At 42.9% G+C, this 27,737-nt stretch overlaps 1 protein-coding gene across 2 annotated transcripts; it reads right to left on the reverse strand.

Moving 5' to 3' along the window:
* Positions 1-143: 143 nt before the first annotated feature.
* tcirg1 (T cell immune regulator 1, ATPase H+ transporting V0 subunit a3) lies at positions 144-27,528 on the reverse strand. Of its 2 annotated transcripts, none has more exons than XM_062967204.1 (21): positions 27,390-27,528; positions 21,757-22,094; positions 20,376-20,496; positions 19,401-19,479; positions 17,209-17,438; positions 16,079-16,173; positions 14,555-14,681; positions 14,224-14,306; positions 13,646-13,739; positions 12,635-12,847; positions 10,848-10,998; positions 10,312-10,451; positions 9,529-9,686; positions 9,353-9,443; positions 7,373-7,491; positions 6,788-7,001; positions 4,859-4,975; positions 3,379-3,492; positions 2,318-2,435; positions 1,872-2,043; positions 144-1,314 (listed from the first exon to the last, which is right to left on the reverse strand). In XM_062967204.1, the coding sequence occupies exons 3-21, from the start codon at positions 20,490-20,492 to the stop codon at positions 1,233-1,235; spliced, it is 2,514 nt and encodes an 837-aa protein (XP_062823274.1). In that variant the 5' UTR covers positions 20,493-20,496; positions 21,757-22,094; positions 27,390-27,528; the 3' UTR covers positions 144-1,232. The 2 variants fall into 2 exon arrangements, with proteins under 2 accessions (XP_062823274.1, XP_062823273.1); XM_062967203.1 differs by having other exon boundaries at positions 16,079-16,176.
* Between the last annotated feature and the right edge of the window lie 209 nt (positions 27,529-27,737).

Raw genomic sequence — 27,737 nt, forward strand, 5'->3', positions numbered from 1 at the left:
TATAATAGTCCACCCTGTAGGGTCTACAGTTATGCAGAATTCAACTCAAACATGTACACTTGGTAATTACGTTCCAGTATATATTACATTAAAGTCAACTCTCCCGCACAAGCTTTGTAACAAAAATAAACTTGACAGGCTAATATTTTAAAAATAATGCAGGGAGAAGCATGTTTTATTGTAGAATTTGGTGTTTACAGTGATTGAAGAGTTTTAGAACAAAAATTCCTGACAGCTTGCTTACAGAAGCTCTTCCTCTAAAAATGAAGGACTCCACAAGACCCCTGGTTGCTGCTAAAAGCCCTTTGTCCACAGTATAAGGAAATAGTTATTCTTCAGTTTAAAGCAGGAGTATTTTTCTTGTCTTTGGAAAGGCAGACCACAAGTTTGGACTATATAACACTTCTGGGGCTTACTATTTGCTCTTCCTGCTAGCAGTTGACAACAAGAGACACAAAGCCCTCTGCCTTGTACAAGTTAGCCACCAGTATGGCAACTGGTTAGTTAGTACATTCCAAATGCACATGCTTGCAGCTCCACTTCATGTATTGGCTGATGTGTTACCCCCCCCCCCCCCCAAATCCAAGCTCTTTGGAACAAACTCAGATGTGGAAATCAACACCAACTGAATTATCTAGTGTAAATTTCCAAAGTACTTTCTCTCTGAGCATGTTAGGAGCCTGGATTACATTTCTTGTCTTCTAATGTGATGCACTCTGATGAACAACGAAGACCAGGTCCCACTTGGTAGACCTGCCAAAATTACACATATAATGCTGTCCTATGTTGGTGTTCTTGAGGTCAGGTACAACTTTTCCAGAAGCATCATCATGGCTACACAGATGAGCACAAAGCAGTTTCAGGTGAAAATTCTGTGGTTCTAGAATGGAAGTAGCATGGCATGGAGCAGTGGGCAGTTTCCTGTAAAACGTTTCCTTAATTTTGGAATTCCCCCCACAATATCTTGGAAGCAAAGCAGTGTGGGATCTTATCTTCAATGTAACAGACAGCAGGGGACAAGGACGGCAGCTCCTTCTCCAAATTTGGGAAAGGGCTAAAGAATGCTGTCGTACCATCTGGTAGGACATGAGGCACAACTGGCAGAAAGGAAGAAGCAAGGGACAGTTGCTCGAGTAAGAAAATGCAGCATAAGCCAATTAACTTTCCCCACTGGCTCCTGAGGGCATATACAGTACATCTGCTCTCTGAAGAGAAAAGCCTTGCTCTTCCTCTTAGTCCCAGATGCTGGCAGTGAACGTGAACGGGTGGAACCGATACCCAGCACCTGCATAGAATTTGTTCTGGAATTCCACCCTGAAAAAAAAAATACAAGAGTAAAGACCATTTCTCACAGGACTAACTCACAGCTTGCAATGTCCTTCCACCCCAAAATGCAAATCCAAGATCCACAACCCTTGAAAGAGATTCGAAACCAATTAGCAGGAGGTGTGAAGGAAGAAGTTATGCTATTGTTGTTGATGTATGCCTTCAAGTTAACTCTAATAGTAACCCTATCCTAGGGTTTTATTGGCAAGATTTATCCAGAGGAGGTTTACCATTGCTTTTCTCTACAGTTGGTAGAGTGTGACTTGCCCAAGGTCAGCCATGAGTTTCTACTCAGGAGATTCAAACCCTTGTCTCCTGGGGTGCTAGGGTTTGCAATGGGTTGGGTCTCTTCTCCCGTTCCAGGGTTCTTCCTCTCACCCTGAGAAGAGGGCTTCTTTAGTGTCCCCATTTGAGTCTCACAGAAGAGGCAACAGGCCATCGAAGTCAAGTGAGGTGGCAGTAACTCTCCCATAAGGCATAATTATACAATATGACAATGGTCAATGTTTTACAAAGAGAGTTAAAGAAAAGTGTGCGTTTCTCACCAGTGTAGACGAAGAGCATGCAGGAAAGCGGACAATCCTTCCATTACTAGCAGGATGGCCACAGTCAGTACCGCAAAGAAAGCAAACACTGGTACAAGGATGACACCACCCTTGTAGCCCGTCATCCAAAAGCCATTCCTCATCACCATGGTCCACAGGACTTCTGAAAGTTCTATGTACAGAGATGGGTAGGGGAGTTGTCAGAGAATTAGTGGTGTGATCCAGGAACACCTTGCCCACCAGAAACCCGGGGCAGAGGCAGGCTGAGCAGAGATAGCAAAGCATGCATGTGCACTCTCTCTTTTTTAACAGGCTACTACCATTCTGCCTTCCCCAACAAACTCAAACATCTGCTTCCCACTCAAGCACAAATAGCTATGGCTAAAGTTCTTGCCAAGTCTTATATTCTCAGTGCCCTCACCTCCCACCTCCAAGAATGAACTCACGTGCATGGGCCAAGCTGAGAGCCCAGAGACGCAGGTAGGAAGCTGTGTTTGAGACACACCCCAGACAGTATTCAATGGTGTGGATTGCTTGATGCATGAACACTTCGGAGAACTCAAACTGAAGGAGAGACAAGCAAAAGTCAAGGTCACAGCAAGCATTACTGTAAATGGCAGTTGGAGATCCAGCCACAATTTGAAAGGAAAGTCCTCTGAAGCTGCTTCCAGAGATTAAAGTTAAGGGCTTACTAAATTGTTAGCCATGACCCATATCCAGGGGCTGTACACATACACACACTGATCTAGGAAAACTGCAGCTTCCTACAAATATCCCCCTTTAAAAAATTACTGAAAAAGCTTCTTACCACTCACATCCTGCAAATTCATTTTGCTAGGTTTAGAGGTCTTTCTGGATTGCAGGGTTGTTGTGTGTCTTCCGGGCTGTATGGCCATGTTCCAGAAGTATTCTCTCCTGACGTTTCACCCACATCTATGACAAGCATCCTCAGAGGTTGTGAGGTATGGAGAAGCTAAGCAAGGAAGGTTTATATATCAGTGGAAGTTCCTGGTGGGGGGAAAAGAACTCTTGTCTGTTGGAGGCCAGTGAACTTCCAGAGATATATAAACCTTCCTTGCTTAGTTTCTCCATACCTCACAATCTCTGAGGATGCCTGCCATAGATGTGAGTGAAACGTCAGGAGAGAATACTTCTGGAACATGGCCATACAGCCTGGAAGACACACAACAACCCTGTGATCCCGGCCATGAAAGCCTTCGACAACACATAGAATCATAGAATAGTAGAGTTGGAAGAGACCTCATGGGCCATCTAGTCCAACCCCCCACTAAGAAGCAGGAAATCGCATTCAAAGCACATCTTTCTGGATTGTTTTAGGAGGCCTTTTTCCAACCAAGAAATGACTGTAATTCACCTCTAGTTTTAGAATAAGCCTAAAGGCTTGTAAACTGGCAAAATTCCACCCAGTCTACATAGGGTGCATTCTTTTAATAGTCAAAAAGGAAGGAGAGGTGGGTCTAGATGGGTTATACAATTTTGGTGTTACCTCTGGTTCTTGCTTGTGCTGGGCACGCTCCACATCATCTTCAGCAACGTTCACTGATCTGCCTGGACCGGAGTTTAGCAGGAATTGGCGCTCTTCTGAACTGGAGGGTTCACGCTGCAACACCCCAGAATAGATCACCCATCAGAAAGGAAAGGGCCACAGACACAGAAAAGAGAAAGACAATGGCATCATAAGCATGAAGGCACATAACAGTATTCATAGACCTTTGCCTTCTTTCAATCCTGATTTCACATCCTAGAAACCTCATATAACCTACTAATTGTTGGATATAGCAATCTTCCAAGCCTTTCACTATTTATTTGTTAATGTATATATTTGCTAACCTGTATGCTATGTGTATGTTGATTTACCAGTTTGACTGACCTCTTTGGTGTGGGAGGGGTTATAGACATGTGATTGTACTGAGCATGTTCAGACTCAGGACTCCATTTTGTATTCAGTATGTGTTTGGTCTTCAATGAAAGCAGATGTTTTGCATCAGACCTCAATGTAGGTGGATGCATGTATATTGCTGTTTGGACTTCAGTATAGAAGTATGCTTATGGACTTCAGTGAGTACAAATATACCTAAAGACTATGGACTACCGATTAAGAATGACACCCTGTGTACTCAACACAGAGAAGCTACATCCTATCTGTAACTGAAACTTAAATAAGAAATGTGTCTGTATGGTGAATTAATACAAGATGCTTATGAGTAAACAAGATACGTTATTTTTCAAAGAAGACTTCAGTTTTTAAAAAATCTCTTAGTGCACATTTTAAACTAAAGATTTAAAGGGAGTGTATATGTTTTGGGCAATTACAAATGCAACTATAATTTCAACTTTAAAGAAACAACCATCCTATGCTAACCAAATATATTTTTGTAGTGGCATGTCTTTGTCCTTGGCAGTTCAAAGTTCTTCAGTTTAACAGCTGAATTACCTGTGTGCCATTACATGAATGCTTGTGAATATCACTTGTTTAAAGAGTTGACTTCTAACAAGGTCACGCTTCTCTTGACTAGTGGTTTTCAAGAGGTGGTTCTCCACATATTCATGGAGATTCACATTTGCCAAAAGGATAGGTGCCCAGAGACTGGGTGCAGCTATTTTGGAATACTAATGACCATAGCCCTCTTCTTGTTCCGGTTTTCCCTGCTCCAGTGTGTGTCAAGTGGCCCTTCAGTTATAGTTTCATCAGCCCTGGCCAGCATGGCCATAGGTGAAGAGTGGTAGGAGCTACTGTCCAGTGACATTTGGAGGCCACAAGTCCCCTGAGTCTGTCCTCCCCATATCCAGACTACACATTCCCCAGGCCACACACACATTTTGAAGCTGTGATGCCAATGCATGACAAACCCAGGAATAATCCTTGAGCCTTTCTAGTGGGGTCCCAGCACTTCATGCCAGTGAATCCAAACAGCAGCACTGACCTTTCCTGGTCATGGTCTGGGCAGGGAGTCCCCGGGTCTTACCTGGGACTGGGAAGCCTTTCTCCGCGAATGCTGGCACCAGAGGTATAGGGGTGTCCCCAGCAGCAGGACAGGCACAGAGGCAAGAGCCACCACCACCAACACTGTTTGCACTGCCGTCTGCCAAGAAAAGTTGTTGCAAGCCTTTCAGTCCTAACCGAGGACGGCCACAGGTCAAGGTGAGGCACAAAAATGAATGTTTGCATATTTGAATGCAAACATCACTTTATCCTCACAAGGCTAAAATGAAAACATTGTTTTCGATAGGATTCTAGGCCCAATCTTAACACAAGACCAATGGAAAAAAGTAAACACTATGTTCTCTCTCACATTAATCCCCTTCTCACTTTCCGCCTGCTTATTCTGCAGAGATTTATTGGTGAGGATTTTCTTGCAATCCAGTTACTGTTTTTGCTGATACAAGACTGACAGTATCCCAAGTTTCCACCATATCTCCAAACTATGTTGATATAACCAGCAAAATGATGATGATTTTAATCTTTTTTAATCTAAAGCATGACTGAGTACAGGATGAGAAGGTCAAGATAAAAATGGAAAAATTCTGACCCTCCACAAATTGTTTCCATTTTCTCCAAAGCTTTTTTTTCCAGGAAAAACTGATTGGGTTTATTTTTTCTTTTAGTTTGATGAATAAAATATGACCACATATTTATTTTGCCAGTCATTTTTAAAAGCACGTCAAAGGAAAATATTTTTGTAAGACTATGTGTCAGATCATTGCATTTCCTGATCTTGGTTTCCTTTTTTCAAATTTTTTAATGAGAATGAGATTTTTTTAAATCTCCTTGGCAGTATCAAATAGGGGACAAAGTAATTTCCTCTGTTTTACTAATGTTGAGAAGAATAGTTCAACAAGCTGGAGAAACACTGATACAGTTTAAAGCAGTGGTTTTCAACCTGTGGGTCCCCAACTCCCAGAAATCCTAACAGCTGGTAAACTGGCTGGGATTTCTGGGAGTTGTCGGCCAGAACACCTGGGGACTCACAGGTTGAGAACCAGTGGTTTAAAGTGTTGATGGAACAGGAATCCAAAGTTAAAGCGTCCATAACAAATGGTCATCCATCCTATGTTTAAAAAGCTTCAACAAAGGTTAATCTTCAAATGATAAACACACCTAAGTGAACCAAACCAAACCTGTCTCAACTGACTATTTCTTCTATATATATAAAAGAGTGATGGCATCACACCGACCCACAAAACAACAAAACTACAGGCCCTCCAACCTCGAAATTTGACAACACAACCCATCATCCATGCCTCTAGGTTGATACAACAAAAAGAAAAGAAAAATAAAGTCCTAATTAGAGAGAGAGAGGAATAATTGCTTTTGTCCAATTGCTGCCAGTTAGAAGGCTAAGCTCCTCCAACTTGGTCTCCTAGCAACCCAATAAAAAATAATAAAAAACACTAAAAAATTAATACAATAAAATACTATAATAACAGAAAATAACTAAAAATAATACAAGAAAATAATAAAATATAATAAATAAAAATATAACTTACAATAAAATTAATAAAAATGCAAATAATGTCAAATAAAAATTACACAACAATTTTTAACCAATACCACCACCACTTTGCCACAGCAACGCGTGGCCGGGCACAGCTAGTTTCCTATAAGTATCTCCCTCAAGCTCAGTAAACTCCTGTATTTCTCTGCTATTTGGTACAAAAAGAAAACTAGATGACATAGATAACCTGGCTTAGAATATATGGGTATACCATCTCAGTGTGCTTCATTATCATATCTCTGTCCACTGTACCTTATACATTCTGAATTGAATTGTTTTCATGTTGAACAGACTGAAGCAAAGGTGAGGGGAGGAAGAAAAAACTGTGGGAGCTGGAGGGGATGAATGCTTCCTCAGAAAGAAGTTGAACAGACATAGTATGGGACCCCGAGGCATTACCTGGTGTTTATAGAGTGGAATGTTGTCAGCATTCTCTGTAAACAGAAACATGTCGATGAAGTGGATGAGAATGCTAGGTGCAAATCGGGAAGTAGAAGCATCGAACACCAGCCACTTATAGAAGACCAGGATTATAAGATAGCCAAAGAGTGCCAGCAGGAAGATGATCTCCGGAAGGAAAACCAGTAGGATCTTGTACCTCTGTTTGAAATGACTGCAACCAGACAGAAGAAAGTAATTATCAATAAGGAGTTCTAAAGAATCACCACGAAAAGCCCAGCTTGGTCAGACCAAAGGATCACAGAGGGTAACTACATGTCTTACAGGTGCAACAGCTCCTGAGGGCAAAAGCATCCTCCTTGTTTTCCCCCAGTAACATGTATCAAAAGCATGGTATGTAAAGACTAATGACCCCAGATAGCTTCATACTCCATGGAGATATCAAATCCCCTTTCAGTGTCCTCTTTGCCAATGTCAAGTAAGATGGGATTCACAGTAGAATATAACATGGCTGGAATGGCTTCTGAGGATTTCCTAACCCCCTTGACTGGAACAAACTTAGAGAGGGGATAGTCATGGACTTACACGTAGTTGAAGATGCCAAGGAACACCCCAAAGCTCATGTGTACAATGCCCAAAATGACAGACATCTTCATCTTGAAGGAGTTCAAGAAGGTGAGGTGGTTGACAGCCAAACTCCAAATCTGATTCAACAGAAAGGAGAATAATCACATACACAAAAAAGATAAAGAGTATGAACCTCTTTCAAAAGGCAAACAGAATAAAAGCAGGGATAAGAGGAAGTCCAATTACCATATATACTTGTGTATAAGTTGTTCTCATGTATAAATCAAGGACAGATTTGAGAGCTGAAAACACAGATTTTCATATGACACATAGATACGTTGAGGAGAAAACACAGCAGCACATAGTAAAAGATGAAGAAAATAAAAAGAATGCCAACACACACAATTCCAGCATACATCACTGTTTGTGCTCACCCTAAAGCCTGGATGTATGAAAATGAAACTAAATGGTGGCTGGCAATGACTGGGAGAAACTGGAGAATGACGACAGAGTCACACTAGAGGACCTAGAGATTCCTAGAGAGGTGATCACTCTGGTAAAAACATATTGTTCAGTTCTTCCACTTTTGTGGGGGTTTTGTGCTCCTAAACACAGCAAATGTGTAAAGTAACATACAAACACAAATGCACACAATAATTCATATTTAGTGAAGTGAGTTATTCATTCACTTGGCCAGCTGTGCAGATCAAATCAAAACCACAGCAAACATTCTTATTTCATACTTCACTAACAATGAAACTAAAACTGTGATTTAACTCATTGTTTGGCTTTCAGCAGCCCACCAACCAGCATCTCATTTTTTCCTAAGCTATGGAAATTGCAAGTGATTAAAATCTATCTGCTTTTTAATACTTAGAGCAAAGACTGTATATGTCAGGCAGCAGAGCACATTTCTTCTCACAAGTGAGTGACTTGTTCTTTCATGGTGTTAACCTGAAGATCATTCAGGACTTGCTGCCATAAGGACCCCCACAACAGCAACTTCTTGTGAGCAAAACTGGAAGCATTTAAGCATAAACAATATCAAAGGCGAGAAGGGAGGGAACCATCCTCTAGTCCCAGTCAGCACGCTGAGAGATGTTGTGTGTTGCAGTGCTGCAGTATCTGAAGAGCTACATGTTCCCCACTGCAGTTTTAGTGAAAGTATAAGCTGAATAATTTATATTTTCACTAAAATAAGTTCAGAATTTTGTCAGCCACAGCATGAAATTGAATGAATGAATGAACAATGTGCTTCAGGAAAGTGAAACTGAAGTTGTCTCAGTAATTTCTGTGGAACAGAGTTAAACATGTTGAATCAAATTGATGGACACCAACAGCAGATGTGAGTGAAAAGTAGTGCATTAACAAGGCACACCAACTTATTTTTTTCATTTTTAAGATTTGAGAGGAAATTGCATTGTACTACATGCTATTGCTTTTCAGTTCATACAGAAAAATAGCATCCACACGAAACTTTGAATTTGTTTGAATGATGCATTTAATCCACGTTAAAATGTAAACAGTTCATCCCTGTCCTCCCTTTCTTTATTCATTTACTTGCACATAAAATTAGCATGGAAGTACTTCTACAGATTTTTTTAAAAGTCAGCTAAAAACTGTAAATGAGCTCACTCTTGAGGAACTGGAAAATGTTCCGATTCCAGATTTTCTAGCAAATCCACCTTACGACTTTTAAAATAACTATGCAGTAGTCAAATGCTTCTCAACCTGTGGGTCCCCAGTTGTTTTGGCCTACAACTCCCAGAAATCCCAGCCAGTTTACCAGCTGCTAGGATTTCTGGGAGTTGAAGGCCAAAACATCTGGGGACCCACAGGTTGAGAACCACTGCAGTAGTGGCTTCCAATAAGAAATCCTACCAATTGTAATTTGACTCAGGAAAACTAAACATGTCTAGGCATCCTTCAGCTAGTCTGACATTGTGGACCAAAGTTTCTGTACATTTTTTCGCGCTGACTTGCTCTTTCAATACCTACCGGGTCTATCCCAAAAGGATAGGGACCATTAAAGACTCCAGTGACATTAGGAACCAGGATAAGTACAGGATTTTCAGTGATATATTCCAAGCTGCAATGAAAAGGACAGGAGTATGATTTGGCCCAGAAAAAAACAGAGAACACAAAGGATGACACTGGCACGAGCTGGCTGGTACCTCCATCCTGACTGGTTAGCCATGGCAGCGATACTCCAGGCAGACGGAAAGATGGTGGTAGCTCTGCTGAAGCATTCATTGTAAATGAAGCCAGTGTATATAGAGAAGGCGCCCATCAGGAGAATGAGATAGCGGCCCTCAAAGAACATTTGCCAGATCTGGGGAGAAAACAAAGCAGTTTTAATAATGAGTTTGAAAGACAGTATAGTGGTTAGAGCATATGTGTCAAAGGCAGGGCCCGCAGGCCAAATCTGGCCCACCATGTCATTTTATGTGGCTGTCCAGTTGCTGGACTATAACTTCTGTAATCCTCATCCTTAGACATCATGATTAGAGCTGATGGGAGTTGTGATACAGTCACATCTGTTCTGTTTAGTCAGGATAGTGGGGCCTGAATTTAGATACAAAGCTTGTGGGTATGACGTCTGCCATTAAAATGTCCTTTAACCTTTCCACAACTTCAGAGCCACAAGTGCTGTTGTGCAATTCCCATTATCCCCAGTCCATAAAAGTGATGGGCATTGTCATTCCTTAAAATCTGGGGACCCAATCTGGGTAAAAACTAAAGAGCACCAACCATTATGTAAAAAACTTATAGTTGGCTCTCTGTATCCATGAATTCAGTGTCCCTCTGAAGACAACCATAAGGCTGACGTGACCTTTGATGAAAATGAGTTTGATACCCATGTATTAGACATCAGAGCAAAGATAGGAGACTTCTGTCCTCCTTCCCCATTGAAATGTCTTTCCCCAGAACTGCCTCTTCCTCAGCCTGGGGCTCACCTCATTTTCCACCTTCTTCATGCCAGGACTGTTCTCTAACAGCACCATCCACAGAGCAAAGAGAAACATCAGCAGACCATGGCCAACATCCCCAAACATGACAGCAAAAAGGAACGGAAAAGTGATGATGGTGTAGGGAGCTGCAAATGAGACCCAATGTCAGATGAGGAGCTCAGGGAACCTTCTGAGCAAAACACATGGCTATCACCACACCCTTCGTCTAATTTGGCTCAAACCCATATTTACTCCTTCTTCTTCCTTTTAATGGGCACATTATTAATTAGGCAGAATATAAAGGACAAGACAATATCATTACTTCTCAGTGAACACAAATCTATCCATAATAATTAGTACACATTTCTTTCTTCATGCCACAGCCAGTCTGTCCACAACACCTGCCCCTTCCCGCAGCTACCTAGTAATGGCTCCAGCATCAATGGCTAAAACACATGTTGTTAAGTTGACATGCCATTAAGACTGGGCCAGGGATGTGGCCAGTGGAAACAAGATGAGATGGACCCTGCAAATCTCCTCACCTGGGTTCACCTCTTGATAGCTGGCCACCCCATAAGCATCGACAATGTTCTGGAAGCCAGCAGTGAACTTGTTGGTACGGATGAGAGTAGGAGGGTTCTCAGTGCTGGAGATTCGATGCACAAAGGATTCTACTGTGGAACCACTGAGGCGCTGCAAAGGCACAAGGGGAACAGCAGAGGTGGTTAAAAGCAGACTGAGAAAACCAGGAGCAACTAAAAGGGATGTGCAGAGGTAGACCAATGTGTCAATCACTAATTTCCCTTTGCCTCTGAATATGGTATATCATACTTTCTATATTCAGCTTCATTTGTGATTCATTTGTCTGCCTAGAGGTGAAAAGCATGTTACAAGCTTGGAGTAGAAGAAAGGTGCACTATGATTTCAGACTGACACCTAGTACAAATATGATTATTCCTTCTAAGAGGCCTCTAGATGAGCCCACACCCCAATAAAGTTTCTAGTCTTCATTCGTAAGATGTATCTGTGTACCAGTGATCAGAAATGGAGTTATATCGTGGGGTGAGCTCCCACTGTTAGCCCCAGCTTCTGCCAACCTAGTAGTTCAAAAACATGCAAATGTGAGTAGATCAATAGGTACCACTCCAGCAGGAAGGTAACAGCGCACCATGCAGGCATGGTGGCCACATGACCTTGGAGGCATCTATGTATAATGCCTGCTCTTTGGTTTACAAATGGAGATGAGCACCAAGCCCCAGAGTTGGACACGACTAGACTTAATGTCAGGAGAAAACTTTCATCTTTTACCACTCTAATGCACTAATGCACTTCCATGATAACTCTTTTGTTGCTTCTACATATTTGATTTTGTATGAATTAATTCTCACTGCTGCTAGTTATAGGAAAGCCAAGGTGAAGGAGCTACGTAGGACATCTAAAACATATCTCACAACAGGTGGAACTCTTATTTCACCCTCCTTTCTGCAATTTCAGTATGCAATATATTCTTTCTCACAATCATAAACACAAATCAAATCCATCAAATCAATGAATTATTAGGTGCTTAGGGATCTGGATGGAACAGATAAAGGAGAAGGGGAGAAGAAACAGCCTATACTGTCACAGCCTACAATATATTACTTACAGTTTGCCCTGACCCACAAGGGCAGCCAAAAAAGACACAAATCATATTCCTAGAAGGAATTCAATTTTCTTGACAATACTTTAACTTAGTGACACGTAAACACCATGCTCAAGAGAGGTGTACAAGAAGGGTCTATAGTTTTTAGTAGAATATTAACAGCATGGGGATGGGGAATCTAAGGTGTGAGGACTGGGTGCTTGGTAGCCATGAAATACTGACTGGGGGTAGTAGTACAGCGGGCAAGTGAACATATTGGAAGAGGGCACTATTCCAGCTAGCAATGAACTTTTGCTGGACCACTTGTCAAATTGAGTCACAATCTGCCTGAGACAAATAGACAGAACCAGCTACACGGCATCATAACAACAACAAAACAATAGGACTGAAGAGTAGAATGCACCCTTCACATTTGCAGGTTTGATTATTCACATATTTGATTAATACAATCTCTCTAGGAATTTCTAGGTCCTTCAGTATGACTCAACCACAGGTAAAATAAATGTTTTTAATACATTTTCTCCCACTTTGATGGGGATCCTACAACCCCAACCCTAACTAATATGGAGGGCTGACTGTACATCAAAAGAACCAGCAGAAAGTTCCCACACAAAGCCCATGCAGTGCAGGAGGAATGGTGGAAAGAAGAAAGGGGTGGGCAAGAAGCAGGTATGTCTTGGTACCTACCGATCCCTCCCTCAGGGCTTGCTGTACAGCTGGAAGATCATGTACAGGACACCACACTTCACCAATAAGGCACTTGTCCGTGATATTGAAGCTGCACTGGTTGAGGATGAAATAGATGGCTTTCATCTTCTGGATCCGCACTTGCCAAGCAGGAAGCAGCATCAGCACCTTTTGCAGCACCTGGTCCAAGTATTGCTCTGTTTGGCCCAAGACCTGTTTGCAGAAGGAATATGAGGCTACTATCATAGACTTTTAGATGTAAGGGAGAATTGTGGATTATGAAGTATTTATCGGCACAGAAGAGGCACTTTTTATTTATTTCATATCAAAAGCATTGCATAAATTAGTATAAAACTGATTAAAAAAAATAGAAGGAGCACAAGTGGCTAAATATCTTTTGATCAAAAACTGGCAACAGCGATCACATTGAAGAGGCACTTAGCAATCACATGAGCTGCTCAGAACAATGGCTCTCTAAGTAGCATGTAGATGTTACATTGAGCTTCAAAATTTAAAAATTTGAATTTCTATGTGATCACATTTAACAACCTGCATCAAGAACATATCGGTTCCTTCCTCTCCCTGGCATCTTTTCTGATTCTCCTATTTGTCAAATTCATGGCAATTGTTATGCCTCAACATGTCCTGATGCTACAATAGCACATTCTACAGGTCAGGGGGTCACATGCTCCTCTGAGTAGCACAGGAAAAGGGGACATGACTATTAAAAGTGGGTACAACTGGTAAGGAGAAGAGACTAGCACATCTAGCACCAAAATATGGATAGGCACTAAGTACAGATGTCAACCAAAATGCAAACACTGAATTTAATGTCTTTTGGGGATTTTCTGAAAGGCTGAAAATGTGATTTTTACACACACACCAGAGCACCTCAAGTAATCTGCTTTTTTGCATCAGAAAAGATAACACTGGATCTCTCAATGGCTCTCTCTTCTTGCATCCCTGAGATCTACTATCACAAACCACGCCAAACAACCCCCAGTGCCTTACGGTGGTCAAATCTTCTATTTGGGTGCGCAATCGACGCAAGGTCTCCCCACGCTCGGCCTCATCATCAGCATACGGATACATGTGGCAATGAAAACTAAAGAGAAAAGGACACAGAGTAAGCATGAGGATACATATGTATACCTATACACAGAGAAAAGCTGGTGCGGGGAAAAATAGAGACTCAAAAAGTGAGGGTTGTTTTTTATTTGAAGAAGGGTTAGTAGCTCCATTAGTTGTATGAATATGAGCAGGCTTGTGGAAAATGCTGTGGAGCTTATATAAGGCCCACAACATCCAACTACTGGCTGAGCCTTGTGGTCTGTTGTATTTCATAGGAGCGAGGGACATATCAGAGAAACAGCATTAGAGTATGCATGTATGGGAGGAGCAGGCAACAAATCTGAGTAGGTAAGAAGACACATCATGTGTCAAGTAAGAACAAAGAATGTCAGCTGACATCTTTGAAAGTGCACAGCACCAAAAAGTAGAGGAAGGACAGTAGACCAAAGGAGGTCGCAGGAGAAGGCAACATGGTCAATAGGTAGCTGAAGCTTGCATGCGTTATCCACAGCACTCACCAGCTAGCGATCTTGCGGATTTTCTGTCCAATTTGTTCGCCCCAGTAGGAGATGATGAAGATGACACAGGTGACACTCTCACCCTACATGAGAGGAGAGGTTGCCGAGATGTCTCTGCTCTTAAGAGATGCACAGTGGGGGAGGGGATTCATCCTGAGCTAGACCATAGAAAGTACTTGTAGCCTCCTCTGCTACACCATCTCCCTGCTTCAACTTAAGTCTTCAGTCTCAGACCCCCGGGTAGCCTGTCCACGCCCTCCTTGTAAACTCAACAGGGTGGTGATATTAACTCCCTCCCAGCACCATACCAATTGTCTCTACTCCAACTCACCGTGGTTGGATTTATGACAGGCTCTGGCATCTCTGTGAAATGAGCAACTAGGTAGCCACGGCATGCACGCCACAGCAGACGTTCAAAGGAACTAACTCGCCACGGGTGGATCACTCCTGCCACAAAGCTTGGGGACGAGAGGAAGAAAATAAGTGCATGTTCAGATTACACACGTACGGCTGCTGTCCCAGGACAACTTAACAGACTCTTACCATTTGTACAATGCATTCAAAGAGTACAAAAGTAGTTCATATACAGTATCACAGTAACTCTTACAAGATGGGGAATAAGCAACCTACGGTATGCACTGCTTGTCATCCTTGGGCTCCTGTTTTTCGGCCTCTAAAATCTCCCTTTTTCAGATGAAAGAAGACTCTAAACCAGTGGTTCCCAACCTGGGGGCCCCAGATGTTTTTGGCCTTCAACTCCTAGAAATCCTAACAGCTGGTAAATTGGCTGGGATTTCTGGGAGTTGTAGGTCAAAAACATCTGGGAACCCCAGGCTGAGAACCACTACTCTAAACCATCTATCCTGCCACTAAAACATGGATATCTGAGTGCCCTTCTTCCACATTACCCCATATAATTTCCAACACTTCCCATGTCTGGAAAATGTCCCATGTTTCAGCTGAATTCTTGAACTAGACATGATGCTAAGTCACTTTCTATTGAGTAGTGGGCAACATGGGGGTGGGTGAGGGGGAAAGGTCCCCACTTCCTTTATAGTTGTAATGCCTTACCTTAGGAAATCCCTAGAAGGTAGGTAAACATTTCCCAAAATGGGGGGAAGGGGAAGCAGCTAAAGAAACAACACTTTGCTTATGCCCACCCACAGTGTTCGAGGATCAATTCTGTACCCTCCAATTTTGCAGGGATTAGGGGCCCAAGCACATCTATAAAGTGGGAAAACCGAATAAAAACCACTACAGTGTTGTTGTGTGTTTTTCGGGCTGTATGGCCATGTTCCAGAAGTATTCTCTCCTGACGTTTTGCCCACATCTATGGCAGGCATCCTCAGAGGTTGTGAGGTATACCTTGGGCTGTATGGTATACCTCACAATCTCTGAGGATGCCTACCATAGATGTGGGCGAAACGTCAGGAGAGAATACTTCTGGAACATGGCCATACCGCCTGAAAAACACACAACAACCCTGTGATTCCAGCCATGAAAGCCTTTGACAACACAAACAACCACTACAGTATTTTTAAAACCTTAGAAAACCTTTTTCTAGAGATTTCTACATCCTTCAATTGGAAGCTAACTGCAGAGTTGCAATAGAGGGCCTAGCGGTTCCTAGAGAGAACATATTAATCAAATCTGCAATCAAATCCAAAAAAGTTAAACCCACAAATGAAGAGGGATGACTATTGATTTAAACTAAGGATTTTTCACCCCATAATTTTAATCATTTGGTTGCACCATGTCTCATACATGGGCACAGCCTTTATTTGCCCTATCAGCTTTGTCCCTCTCACAGAAGTGTTACCCTGCCCAGTCCAATAGCCACAGCCTCATGACTCACTTTATTCTCAGGTCAATCCGCTGCGCCATGGATGGGTCGAGCAGAGGCTCTCTCTCTGAGAAGGCACGTTGGCGGAAGGGGGATCCCATTGGTGCCTGCTGGCAGGAAAAAAGTCTGTGAGAGAAGCACTGTATAACAGAGGAGCATGAGGGGTTTGGGAACTGCATCCTATGAGAAATGGTGGAGGAAGCTGGGCATGTTTACCCTGGAGAACAGAAGACTGGGAGGCAGCAGGATATTCCAAGAATATGAATACATGTTATCCTGTAGCAAACTTGCTTTCTTTCACTCCAAAAAGCAAGACATACGGCATTATCATTCTGAACAAACGTACAGAATCTTTCTTACTTGTAACTTGGGGCCTGCCTGTATTTGCCCCATTTATGTACAATGTCAGGGGTGAAACATGGAACTGTGAGAAAATGAGTCTACCTCTATTCAAAATTAACTAATGTTTGCTAGTTTGGGACCACATACTAAATTATGGCTAAATTAAATTGGAAACAAAAACATTCTGATCTCCCTTGCAAGGTGCACTGATGGAGTTGAGGGTAGGCAACAAAACACACAGCTTGTTTCAGCTTAAACCTAAACTATCATTCAGCGTAGTGTCTGAATGTGGTCAATGCTGATATATAAGAAAAAAAGAAAGATGAAACAGAAAATAGGGTGTTCATAACAGTAGGGCATTAGAAAGCCACTTCCTTTATAAGTCTCCATCCACCCATATTTACCATTAAAGAGACCAGGATCGATATTAGTAATGTACATTGTGTTCTAGCTTGACAGAACTCTAAGAAAGCAACAAGTCATCTGTAAAATTCTGGAAACATGACAGCATTTTTCACCTTACGACTGTACAAGTATTTGTATGTGGTAAACAGAATGTTTCTCCTTGACAGTGCTTTCATTCCCCCCCCCCCCCTTCCTTCACTGCTCACATCGCCTCTTCATCTCTGCACCTCTTCCTGCATGGGTATTCAAACACCAGCATGTAAACCACTCTCAGCCCCATTTGCACTCCTTTCCCTTGAATGCATCGTGGCAACCTCTGGCTAACCAAAGGAGCAGGTATGAAAAAGGAAATGTGTGTGTGCGTGTGTGTATGGGAAAGGGGGGGGGGCACTTACCAGCTGACCAGTGAAGTGCTGTCCTTCCTGCAACACCTGAATGTGCTCTTGCATCTCCTGTAGCCGACTGAGGAGCGCCTCTCGGTTGTGGCTCACCTCCCGCAGCTCCTGTGCCAGGGTCTCTGACTCCTCTTGGATCTGCAGGGCCTCACGAGACTGTGGAGCTGGCAGGTTGTCCTCAGGGCGTGTCAGGGACAGCCCTGCCTTCCGCACCTCCTGGGCCAAGAAAGCTGGAGAAAGAAAGGTGGGTCAGGAGGAACATCTGAACCAGGGGTTTCTTTTCAGGTTCATGGAAAATCAGGCTCAGACATATTGAGATCCACATCATGAAACACCAGATAACGTATAAGGTTAGGCTTGGAGAACTTGTATCCTTCCAAGTACTGAGCTACAGCTCCTTCACTCCTTACCATTGGCTATGCTGACTAGGACTGATGGGAACTAAAGTCTATCAGGGTAATTAGCAGCTTGCTTGCAGTAAGGGGTGAGCTGAATCAAAGGTGATGAAGGATGGCAGCGATATCACCAAATGACTTGGTGTTCCCAAAGCTATCTGATAGAAACTAACAATAATGGGTGGTGTTCGTGCGGAGCCTGCTGTTCAGGGAGGGGTCTGATGTGGCTTTGACCAGCCAAGATCAGTCCCAAATGCAGCTGAGAGAGACAACAAAGTTTGTGCCACAATAAAGTCCAACATAATATAGACAGCCACATGTTCTCGGGCATCTACTAGCACCTTTACGAATTTCCTGCTGCTGTTGGGTGCCAGGATCTACACAAGCAGGAGGAGCTGTTAAGGACTCATAGCCGGCAGAATATCTTTGGCCAAACTGGTCAACACTTGGGAAATTCTATCAAAAATATAACTAGAATAATTCTCACTTATTGTTAAAAGGAGTCTTGTGAAAGTAAGGAATTTTCTAAAAGTACAAGATGCGAACATTTTGGAAATTACATGATTATGAAATCCTTCCTGTACAGAAGAATCAATGAAGAATCACTATTTTTCATACTGTTTGCAACCCTGTCTAGAAACCTCAGTAGAATCCAATAAATATATTCTTAATAAGAAAGTGAAGTACTGTAGTATATTTTACTATATAGAACAATTTCATAAAATGAAAGTCTTCCACTACCGTTTTAGAATAGAAAACTGTTCCTGTTTTAAAATGGATTGCTTCCCCAAAATAACACAATAGCGACAGGTAAAAAAACATTTTAAACTAGGTATACATCATATAAAACTAACGTAGCATGCTTTTTAAAAAAAAGTCTTGATAACACTATGTAACAAAATTCAAAAAAATATGTTCCTGGTTTGAAAGTGTTATTTCCTGCTTAATTGTGCAGGACTTACTTTAAAAGTAATTGTTCTACTCTAGAAACTTCATTTTTGTGGCTGCCACAAACTATGCTGAATTGGTTGAGAATCTATGAGATATTTATTGAAAAACTATAGCAAAATATGCTGTAGGATGTCCCGCAAAAACAAAGTTTTGACGGTTTAATAAACTTTTCCCATTTTTATGATAGAACCAATTAGGAAATGACATTTATAACCTAGGAACAAAAATTGTGTTACCTAGTGTAATTAAATACTGTGTACACAATACAGTACATTCTAAAACATATTTTAGGGCATTAGGATTCTTTTCCCTACAAAATGCCCTTCAGATCACTGACATTACTGTGGTCTCATGAAAAGAAAAGAGGAAACAAGAAATTACAACATGCAGGGGGATTCCAGGAAGCTTACATTATAGCAGCCAGTAACCTAGATGGCTAACATACTGGTTGCCCAACCACATTCCTATTCATGAAGGTTTTGACTTTTGAACAAGCCACAAAAAGCAAACTGCATGAGGATGCATGCCTACCACTAGTCGGAAACCGGAAATTACATTAAGACCCATAAGGCATGATTTTGTTCATAGAAAAGAAGACTCATGACTTTGCTAATTCAATTTTGTTTATAAAGGAGGGCCTGGCACAAAGTTTCAAAATGCCAAGTTCTGGAAGCTTTGCCCAGCCCTCTGATTGCTTTTGGATGATCCAGGCAGCTTATATCAACAGGCCTGGCATGTTGTCTTGGGAAGGCTTCATCGCCACATCTACTCCAGAAAACCCAATTTTTAAGTCACCATAAGTGACGGACAGACCAAAACAGCTCCTTTGGTCACAGTGTCACTTACTGAAGGTTTTTTCCATGTCTTCACATCGTCGCACCTCACCCACATAACGTCGCTGGAAGGCATTAACATGGGGGTTCAACTGAAAATAAAAGAAGCACATTGCTAATGAAGAACCTACTTTGGACAGAGCATAGAAGATTGCCCTACCTGGGAAACAGGCAACCTGGATCTCCACTGCTTATTCCCCCTAAGAACTGCACAGCTTCATGACCCACTCTCCAGGAAAAAGACTGCACCAAAATGCTATTCTTTCCTTAAATTCCCTGTCCATTTTGCTGGGACTTTAGTAAAGGTAAACGTAAAGATTTCCCCTGACATTAAGTCTAGTCGTGTCAGACTCTGGGGATTGGTGCTCATCTCCATTTCTAAGCTGAAGAGCCGGTGTTGTCCGTAGACACCTCCAAGGTCATGTGGCTGACATGACTGCATGGAGCGCTGTTATCTTCCCGCTGGAGCGGTACCTATAAATTTACTCACATTTGTATGCTTTCGAACTGCTAGGTTGGCAGAAGCTGGGGCTAACAGCAGATGCTCACCCCGCTTCCTGGATTCGAACCGCCAACCTTTCAGTCAGCAAGTTCAGCAGCTCAGCGGTTTAACCCCCTGCACCACCGGGGACGTTAGTAGACATTAAAAAATCATTGTATCATAGCCAACTTTCTTCAGAACTGGGTGTGGGGATTTATTTCTCTGTACGCAGCCAAAAATGTTCTTTCTACTTGAAAAAAAGTATTAGCCAGCATGCATCACTGTGTGGCGCAAAATAGAAAATTTTGCTAACTTTCATGGCTGGGGTGGGAAAATATACTTAATGTTTAAAAGGTGCCAAAGGTAATCCACATGCCAACTGCCTCTACGTATCAAACCGAGTACAATGTTTTGGGGATGCTGTTTATCTACAAAGACTCTCAAAAGACCTAAACTACTCTTTTGGAGTCTTCTCACAGCGGGTTCCTCAAACCTTCTTGCACTTACATCACGAAATTCCACAAGTCCCCGTTCACCGAGTTCACTGACACAAGCGTATGCAGAACTTGACTGCAAGAAGAGCTGGGCTAGGCAGACCTCTTCGCTGCGGAACATGGATCCCATGTTGCTAGAGGGAACAAAAGAGAAAATTATCATCATAATTATATTTATGTATAAAAGGTAAAGGTTTTCCCTAATGTTAAGTCCAGTCGTGACCGACTCTGGGGGTTGGTGCTCATCTCAATTTCTAAGCCAAAGAGCCGGCGTTGTCCATAGACATGTGGCTGGCATGTAGCCATAGGTCATGACTGCATGAAACGCCGTTACCTTCCCGCTGGAGCGGTACCTATTGATCTACTCACATTTGCATGTTTTCAAACTGCTAGGTTGGCAGGAGCTGGGGCTAACAGCGGGCGCTCATTCCGCTCCCAGGATTTGAACCTGGCACCTTTCGGTCCGCAAGTTCAGCAGCTCAGCGCTTTAATGCACTGTGCCACCAGGGGCCCCTGGTGGCACAGTGTATATCCTTCTTTTTATTTCTTTATTGAGATACAAAGCAGTTGGTGAGGCAGGCAAGGCTGACAGGGAATTAATATACACCAATCCCCTAATAGGCCAGCAACAATTTACATCTGCGAGAGTTTGAGGACTGTTGTTGGTGAGGTTTGAGCTTGGACTACAATTCTAATGACCAGGGTTTGAATCTCTGCTTGGCCATAGAAACCCACTTGGTGTCCCTGCGGAAGTCACACACTCTCAGCCTCAGAGCAAAGGCAAACCTCCTCTAAACAAATCTTGCAAAGAAAAAATCCCTTATAATGTCACCTTAAGTTGGATGTGACTTGAAGGCACACAACAACTTACTATGAATAGGCAGGAGGGCAGCAATGGGAACTGGAATTGGCAGGGGAAAGGGAGTGGCAACAAAGGGGTAGCAGGGACAGACTATGAGGAGAAAATACAAGGATGGTTTCTGTATTCAGTCCTGTCCAGAGTTTCAAAATTGACTTCTGGACTAAAACTCTTAAAATCTGCCACTGCTGGTTGGTGGAGCTTAGAGGTTGTAGTCCAGGCATGGGCAAACCTTGGCCCTCCGGGTGTTTTGGACTTCAACTCCCATAATTCCTAACAGCCTACCAGCTGTTAGGAATTGTGGGAGTTGAAGTCCAAAACACCCGGAGGGCCAAGGTTTGCCCATGCCTGTTGTAGTCCAAAAAGTATCATTTAGATGATCTGGACTTGCCAATTTGAAAAGTTCATTGCCTGGGAAATAATGAGTTAGTTAGACGTCTCACCAAAAGGAAAGTTCCCCAAATCCTGACATTAAGGTTATGAAAACAAACATGTGGCAGTTGCACTAGTCTATTGAGTTTGGTCAAGAACTTACCTCCAAGTGCTCCAAAAAGTACAAGAAACTGAAAAGGGAAGTTATCCTGGGGCTGCAGTCTCTTCGAAGCTCTGGGACTTTGCCGCAATTGACACTCAAGCTTTGGCTACTGCTCACGTGGGTATTTCCCCCCTTCTTAGCTCTGGGGATTGCGACAGAGTTTCCAGGCTGAGCCAGGACCATCCGTTTCACAACGTGTGCCTGAGTCAGGACTCTGTGTTGTTCATCATGGGATTAAAAATGTCCTGAGATGACAAATCTGGGACCGAAGTTGGAGAAAACAGCAAAGGAATCCTTGCAAGCATTAGCTTGACATGTCAAATGAGACGACTGTTGTCCTTTTGTGGTGAGGAGAGAAAGAGAAACAGACAGAAGCAAGGTTCAACTATTAGTCAAGAAGAACTTTCTCAAATTGTCATTCCCAACAACTTCCCTCCGCACTATGAGAAGTGAAACAGTTGCAACCACAGTTTGAAACAATTTTTTGACTACTGCTCTCAGAATTTCCCAGCTAGTATGACCAGTAACCACACTGCTTTGGGATTCTGAAAGCTGCAATCGAAAAATGTCTTCCAAGCTTTGGCTGCAACTCAGTTGCAGACCGCATGCTATGGGCATAAAGTCAATATATGCTGACCCAATAGAGCTCCCATTCTCTCAAGTCAAAGCAGTTTTGTCAGCCATGATATTTTGGCACAATAGGCCGCCCCAGAGTCACTGCTTGCCGTTCCTAACAGTAAAAATCCAATATTAAACACTAAATCGCTTTTCTTTTATGGCACCCAAATCTATTGCCTGAGGTAACAAATAATGCCCTAGCTATAGCTGAATGAGTAGACTTGGGAAACCACAGAGTCTTTACAATAGCCGCAGGAACCACACACAGAACAAGTACTATCTAGACCAGTCAGTCATTGCTGTGAGATTACTCTTAATATAATTGATATCTCAGATGATAACAACTCCTCAGGCCACTTCCTGTGATAGAAACTGTACGCCAAAAATGGCATTCTGCAACCTTACTGACGGAAACATCTCCTTTAAATTGCAGAAACTGGGCATATTTGGCACTCCTGACCCAAAAATGATTCTGAGTAGGATTCTGCTAAATTGAATATCCCTCTTATTTCGTGCAGAAGAGGGTATTTGTTCTTCTCTGATCAATACTCAGGTGCCAAAACTGTAACTTCTCCCAACCCAATTTTGTAATTTAATAAATGAACACACCTGAGTGTAGCAAACCCTGCCTTGCCTCCCAGCTCCCTAGATGACAGAGGCCCCTTCCACCCAGCTGAATAAAATCCCACATTATCTGCTTTGAAGTGTAATACATGGCAGTGTGGACTCAGATAACTCACTTCAAAACAGATATTGTAGGATTTTCCTTGATATTCTGGGTTATATGGATGTGTGGAAGGGCCCTTATATTTCTAAGCTCTAGGATTTCACATTGCTTTGAAAAAGAGACAAACAACCCTGTGTGACAGTGTCAGCAATTTAAAAAATGAAGGCTAAACTGTGGAATGACCTAGCAGAAGAGATCCGACAGCTAAATGAGCTGACAGAATTCAAGACACCACTGAAGATCTGTCTTTCAGCAGACCTACCCACTGCCCAGTCAATTTTGAATTGTGAATTTGAAAATTGCATTCTTTTTGTATTATATTTTAATCTTTGTACTATGTATTTTAATATATAGGTTTGGGTTATGTTGTTCCCCTCTTTGAGCCATGAGGAGATGTAGATAATACATCGTCGTTGTCGTCATCATCATCATCATCATCTAAGACCCCTTCCACACAGCTGAATAGAATCCCACATTTTTTTTATCCCACCTCCATCTCCCCAAAGAGACTCGGGCAGCTTATATGGGGCCAAGCCCGAACAACACAGTTTAAAATGTAATACATTAAAATGCATAACAATATAAAACAAAATGAAACAACAACTTTATACCAATATATAAGAAGGCATCGAACCAACAACCAATAACAATTTCACTTTGTCATCACAGATGGGTGGACTAGTGCAACAATAATTTAAAGGATAGGCTAATGAATAAAGTGCATAGGTCATATGGCAGCAGTGAGGATAAGAGAAATAGTAAAGTGCGAGGGAGGATTTATGGTCCTATCTGGAGCTAGCTATCTACAAGATTGTCTACTCAAAGGCTGAGCTGAATTGAAATATATAATGATAATAATAATACACTATTATAATGGTATATTTATATTATATGTAATATTACTAATAATATTACAATATAGTGTTATAGTAGAATATAGTAATATATAATGCTTATATTGTGCTATGGAGCCCCTGGTGGTGCAGTGTGTTAAAGCTCTGAGCTGCTGAATTTGCAGACTGAAAGGTCACAGGTTCAAATCCGGGGAGCGGAGTAAGCGCCCACTGTTAGCTCCAGCTTCTGCCAACCTAGCAGTTCGAAAACATGTAAATGTGAGTAGATCAATAGGTACCGCTCTGGCGGGAAGGTAACAGTGCTCCATGCAGTCATGCCGGCCACATGACCTTGGAGACGTCTACGGACAATGCCAGCTCTTCGGCTTAGAAATGGAGCTGAGCACCAACCCCCAGAGTAGGACATGACTGGACTTAACGTCAGGGGAAACCTTTACCTTTATTGTGCTATACGAATAATATAATAGATTGTATGTACATATGGCTTGTAAGCCGCCCTGAGTCCCCTTCGGGGTGAGAAGGGCGGGATATAAATGTCACTAATAAATAAATAAATTAATATATGGCAGTGTGGGCTCAGATAACCCAGTTCAAAGTGGATAATATGGAATTTTCTACCTTGATATTCTGGGTTATATGGCTGTGTGGAAGGGCCCTAATTAACTATCCTGTGCTTAGATCTAATTGTAGCCCATTCATTCCTCAGTCTGCAATAAGACTTCTTACCTGCCACCAGAAACTGCAGGTGTGTATTGGGATAAACATGGCAAAAGGCCATGAAGGGTATGAATGGTAAGGGGGGGGGGGGAGAGAGAATCAATTCACAATTGTCTGCTAGAGAAAACTCTAGGACATGTAGCAACACGAATGCTGACATCAATGCTGCCACAAGTTAAACTGATTGGAGGGGCATTCCTGGATCTAGGCTAGGCTGGGCTAGGCTGTGCCATGCTTCAATTACAAGCAAACCTCCCCTGCCATACAAATGAAAAAGATCTTGAAGTAGCACATATGTCTGTAGCACTCTTAAAATAAAGTCAATGGGGCTCTGCTGACTTTTTCTTAACATCTTCAAATCTTGGGATGTTTAAAAATGAAGCTAAAAAACAGAAACAAGTCTCAGGCATAGGCAAACTGCACCCATTCGGAGTTTGTTTTGCTGTAGCTGCCATGAGCCTTCTTCAGTAGCACAGCCACTTTATTCATCCCTTGTTCTCTCCAGAAAATCCTTGATCTTCTAGCAAGGCTAGAGAAAGGTGATCATAGAGATTCCTAGAGAGAGCACGTTTAATCAAATCCGCGAACAATCAAATCCACAGACATTAAACCTGCAAATATGGAGGGATATATAGGAGACTCTCCATTAACTGGAACTCTCAAGGAACTGGGAAAAGTTTATTGACTGCCATTTAACTAAAATGGCATACTGCAGTCAGAAAACTGTGCTACATCAGGTTGCTGTGAGTTTTCCAGGATGTATGACCATGTTCCAGAAGCATTCTCTCCTCAAGTTTTGCCCACATCTATGGCAGGCATCCTCAGAGATTGTGAAAACAACACAGCAACCCAGTGATTTCAGCCATGAAAGCCATTGACCACACATTGTGCTACATTAAGTTGTGTTTGTCTTTATTTACTTTTTATTGTTGTATTTTAATTTAATTTAATTAATATTAACATCAAGTTAATATGAAGTTTATGGCATGGTATAATTATGGGGTATAGTATTAGTTTGGCCTATTTTAATAGTAACTCTCAAGCAACCTGAAACGACATTTACCTGCCATCGACCAATCCCACAAGTGCTCGTTAACTGGAAGTCTGCTGTATTATGTTATATTATAGGTATTTATTTTACATTTTATTATATATGCACACTATAAAGTAAACTATAAACACTATAAAGCTATCACACATTAAAAGCAGAGACAGACAGATACGTATGTATTGTCGAAGGCTTTCATGGCCGGAATCATAGGTTGCTGTGAGTTTTCCAGACTGTGTGGCCATATTCCAGAAGCATTCTCTCTTGGTGTTTTGCCCATATCTATGGCAGGCATCCTCAGAGGTTGTGAGCACAACACTCAGAAGAGAAGGGAATTCCGGACAAGAAACAATCAGGGCCAGTTAACACCTCCTAACAAAGGATTCCCCGGTAGGAAGCAGCCCAGCTTTGAAGCTGCAAGGCTATTCACTGCGAATCAAGCTGGCCTATTGCAACATGCACACTTGCCTTTGGCAGACAAGCGTTCTTTCTCCCACCCTGGACCTTCCACAGATATAGTTTCAAACAGACCTCACAACCTCTGAGGATGCCTGCCATAGATGTGGGCGAAACTTCGGAAGAGAATGCTTCTGGAACATGGCTATACAGCCCAGAAAACTCACATCAACCCAGATACATATATTAGGCTGTGGAAAAGTGAAAGAAGCTCTGCAAAGGAAGTGGCTTAGTAACACACCCTTAGCACTGGGAAAAAAACTATTCTTAAGGAAATAGCCACTTTGCCTTCTCCTTAGAGAGATGCAGCATTTCTTGTGGCCTCTGTGGAAAAACAAGCCTTGCTCTCTGACCTCTCTGGGCTACCTTTGTAAAGCCAGCTAATCCTGAAGCCTTATCACTTCCAGGTTCCAAAATCCACATGGATGGGATGGAGCGCCTGTGTAAACTCCTCTAAAGAGGGGACTCTAATCTCTTTATTGACATGTTAAGGGTTGGGGGTCATCTTTCCCAGCACCTTAAAGCAGGCATGGGCAAAGTTGGGCCCTCCGGGTGTTTTGGACTTCAACTCCCACAATTCCTAACAGCCTACCGGCTGTTAGGAATTGTGGGAGTTGAAGTCCAAAACACCCGGAGGGCCCAACTTTGCCCATGCCTGCCTTAAAGTCACAGCTCCAGTGCGGCCATGGGGAAAGCAAGATGGAGACGAGCCCTTTCCAGACGTGCGAAAAGACACGCGAAAAGCCCAAGAGGGAGATCAGGAGCAGCAAACCGATTCCTGGAAAGGCAGGCGCGATACAACATTTGCATCACAGACACAACATTTGCAGCAGCAGCAGCAGCCCCAAGCAGCAACAACCCCGCTCCCAACCCGAAATCACTGCTACACTGTGTGGGATGAATGCAATTGTTTGGCGATGGAAGAATGGGATAGTGTGGGGAGGCAAGGAAACTGCAACTCCCATGATCCCATGATATAGCAGCTAGAAAGCGTTCATTCCACAGTGCAGAGGCGCCCTGGGCTCCATAGGGGATGCGACCGCAGAGAGAAAAGAGAGAAGACTGCGGGAAGGAAAGAAAGAAAGAAAGCAAGCAAGGTGGAGGCGGGCGCTTCGATAAAAGGCCCAGGCTCGGAGCAGAAGAGCAGCTCAGGAAAGTGGAGGGAGACCAACAAGGCCGGGGTCTCGCAAGAAAAAAGAGGGACGATGCCTACCGCCTTCCCCGCGATGCAGCCCGAGAAGAACCAGCAGCAGCAAGAGCTCCAGCGCCGAGCCGAGGCGTCTTCCTGCTCTCTGCCAGGAAGGAGGCCGGGCTTCCCGCCCCCTTGGACTTCCCCACTCGCCGCTGGCACTTCCTGCCCCCCATCCAGGCCACGGGGCTGGGCCCGGCCAAGCTTCCACACTGGAGAACCAACGCGCCTTCGCACCGCTTGGACGCTCAAGGCTGTGCCGCCCAGCGGCCTGCATTTTCCAAGCCTCCTTTGGCAAAGAGTGCAGGTGCCCCGCCAAACTACAACCCCCAGCATCCCATAGCGCTGAGCCATGGCAGGTAGATTAGTGTC

Source organism: Anolis carolinensis, chromosome 1, assembly GCF_035594765.1.
Source record: "Anolis carolinensis isolate JA03-04 chromosome 1, rAnoCar3.1.pri, whole genome shotgun sequence".
NCBI lineage: Eukaryota > Metazoa > Chordata > Lepidosauria > Squamata > Dactyloidae > Anolis > Anolis carolinensis.

Bases quoted from the DNA above. Each gene is read 5' to 3' on its own strand.
- tcirg1 (XM_062967203.1), bottom strand. From the start codon at position 20,492: ATGGGATCCATGTTCCGCAGCGAAGAGGTCTGCCTAGCCCAGCTCTTC. The intron at 12,848-13,645 runs GTAAGGCACTGG...TTCTGCAAACAG, and splicing joins AAATAGAAGATTTGACCACC to GTCTTGGGCCAAACAGAGCA. The intron at 9,444-9,528 runs GTACCAGCCAGC...TTTTCATTGCAG, and splicing joins GCTAACCAGTCAGGATGGAG to CTTGGAATATATCACTGAAA.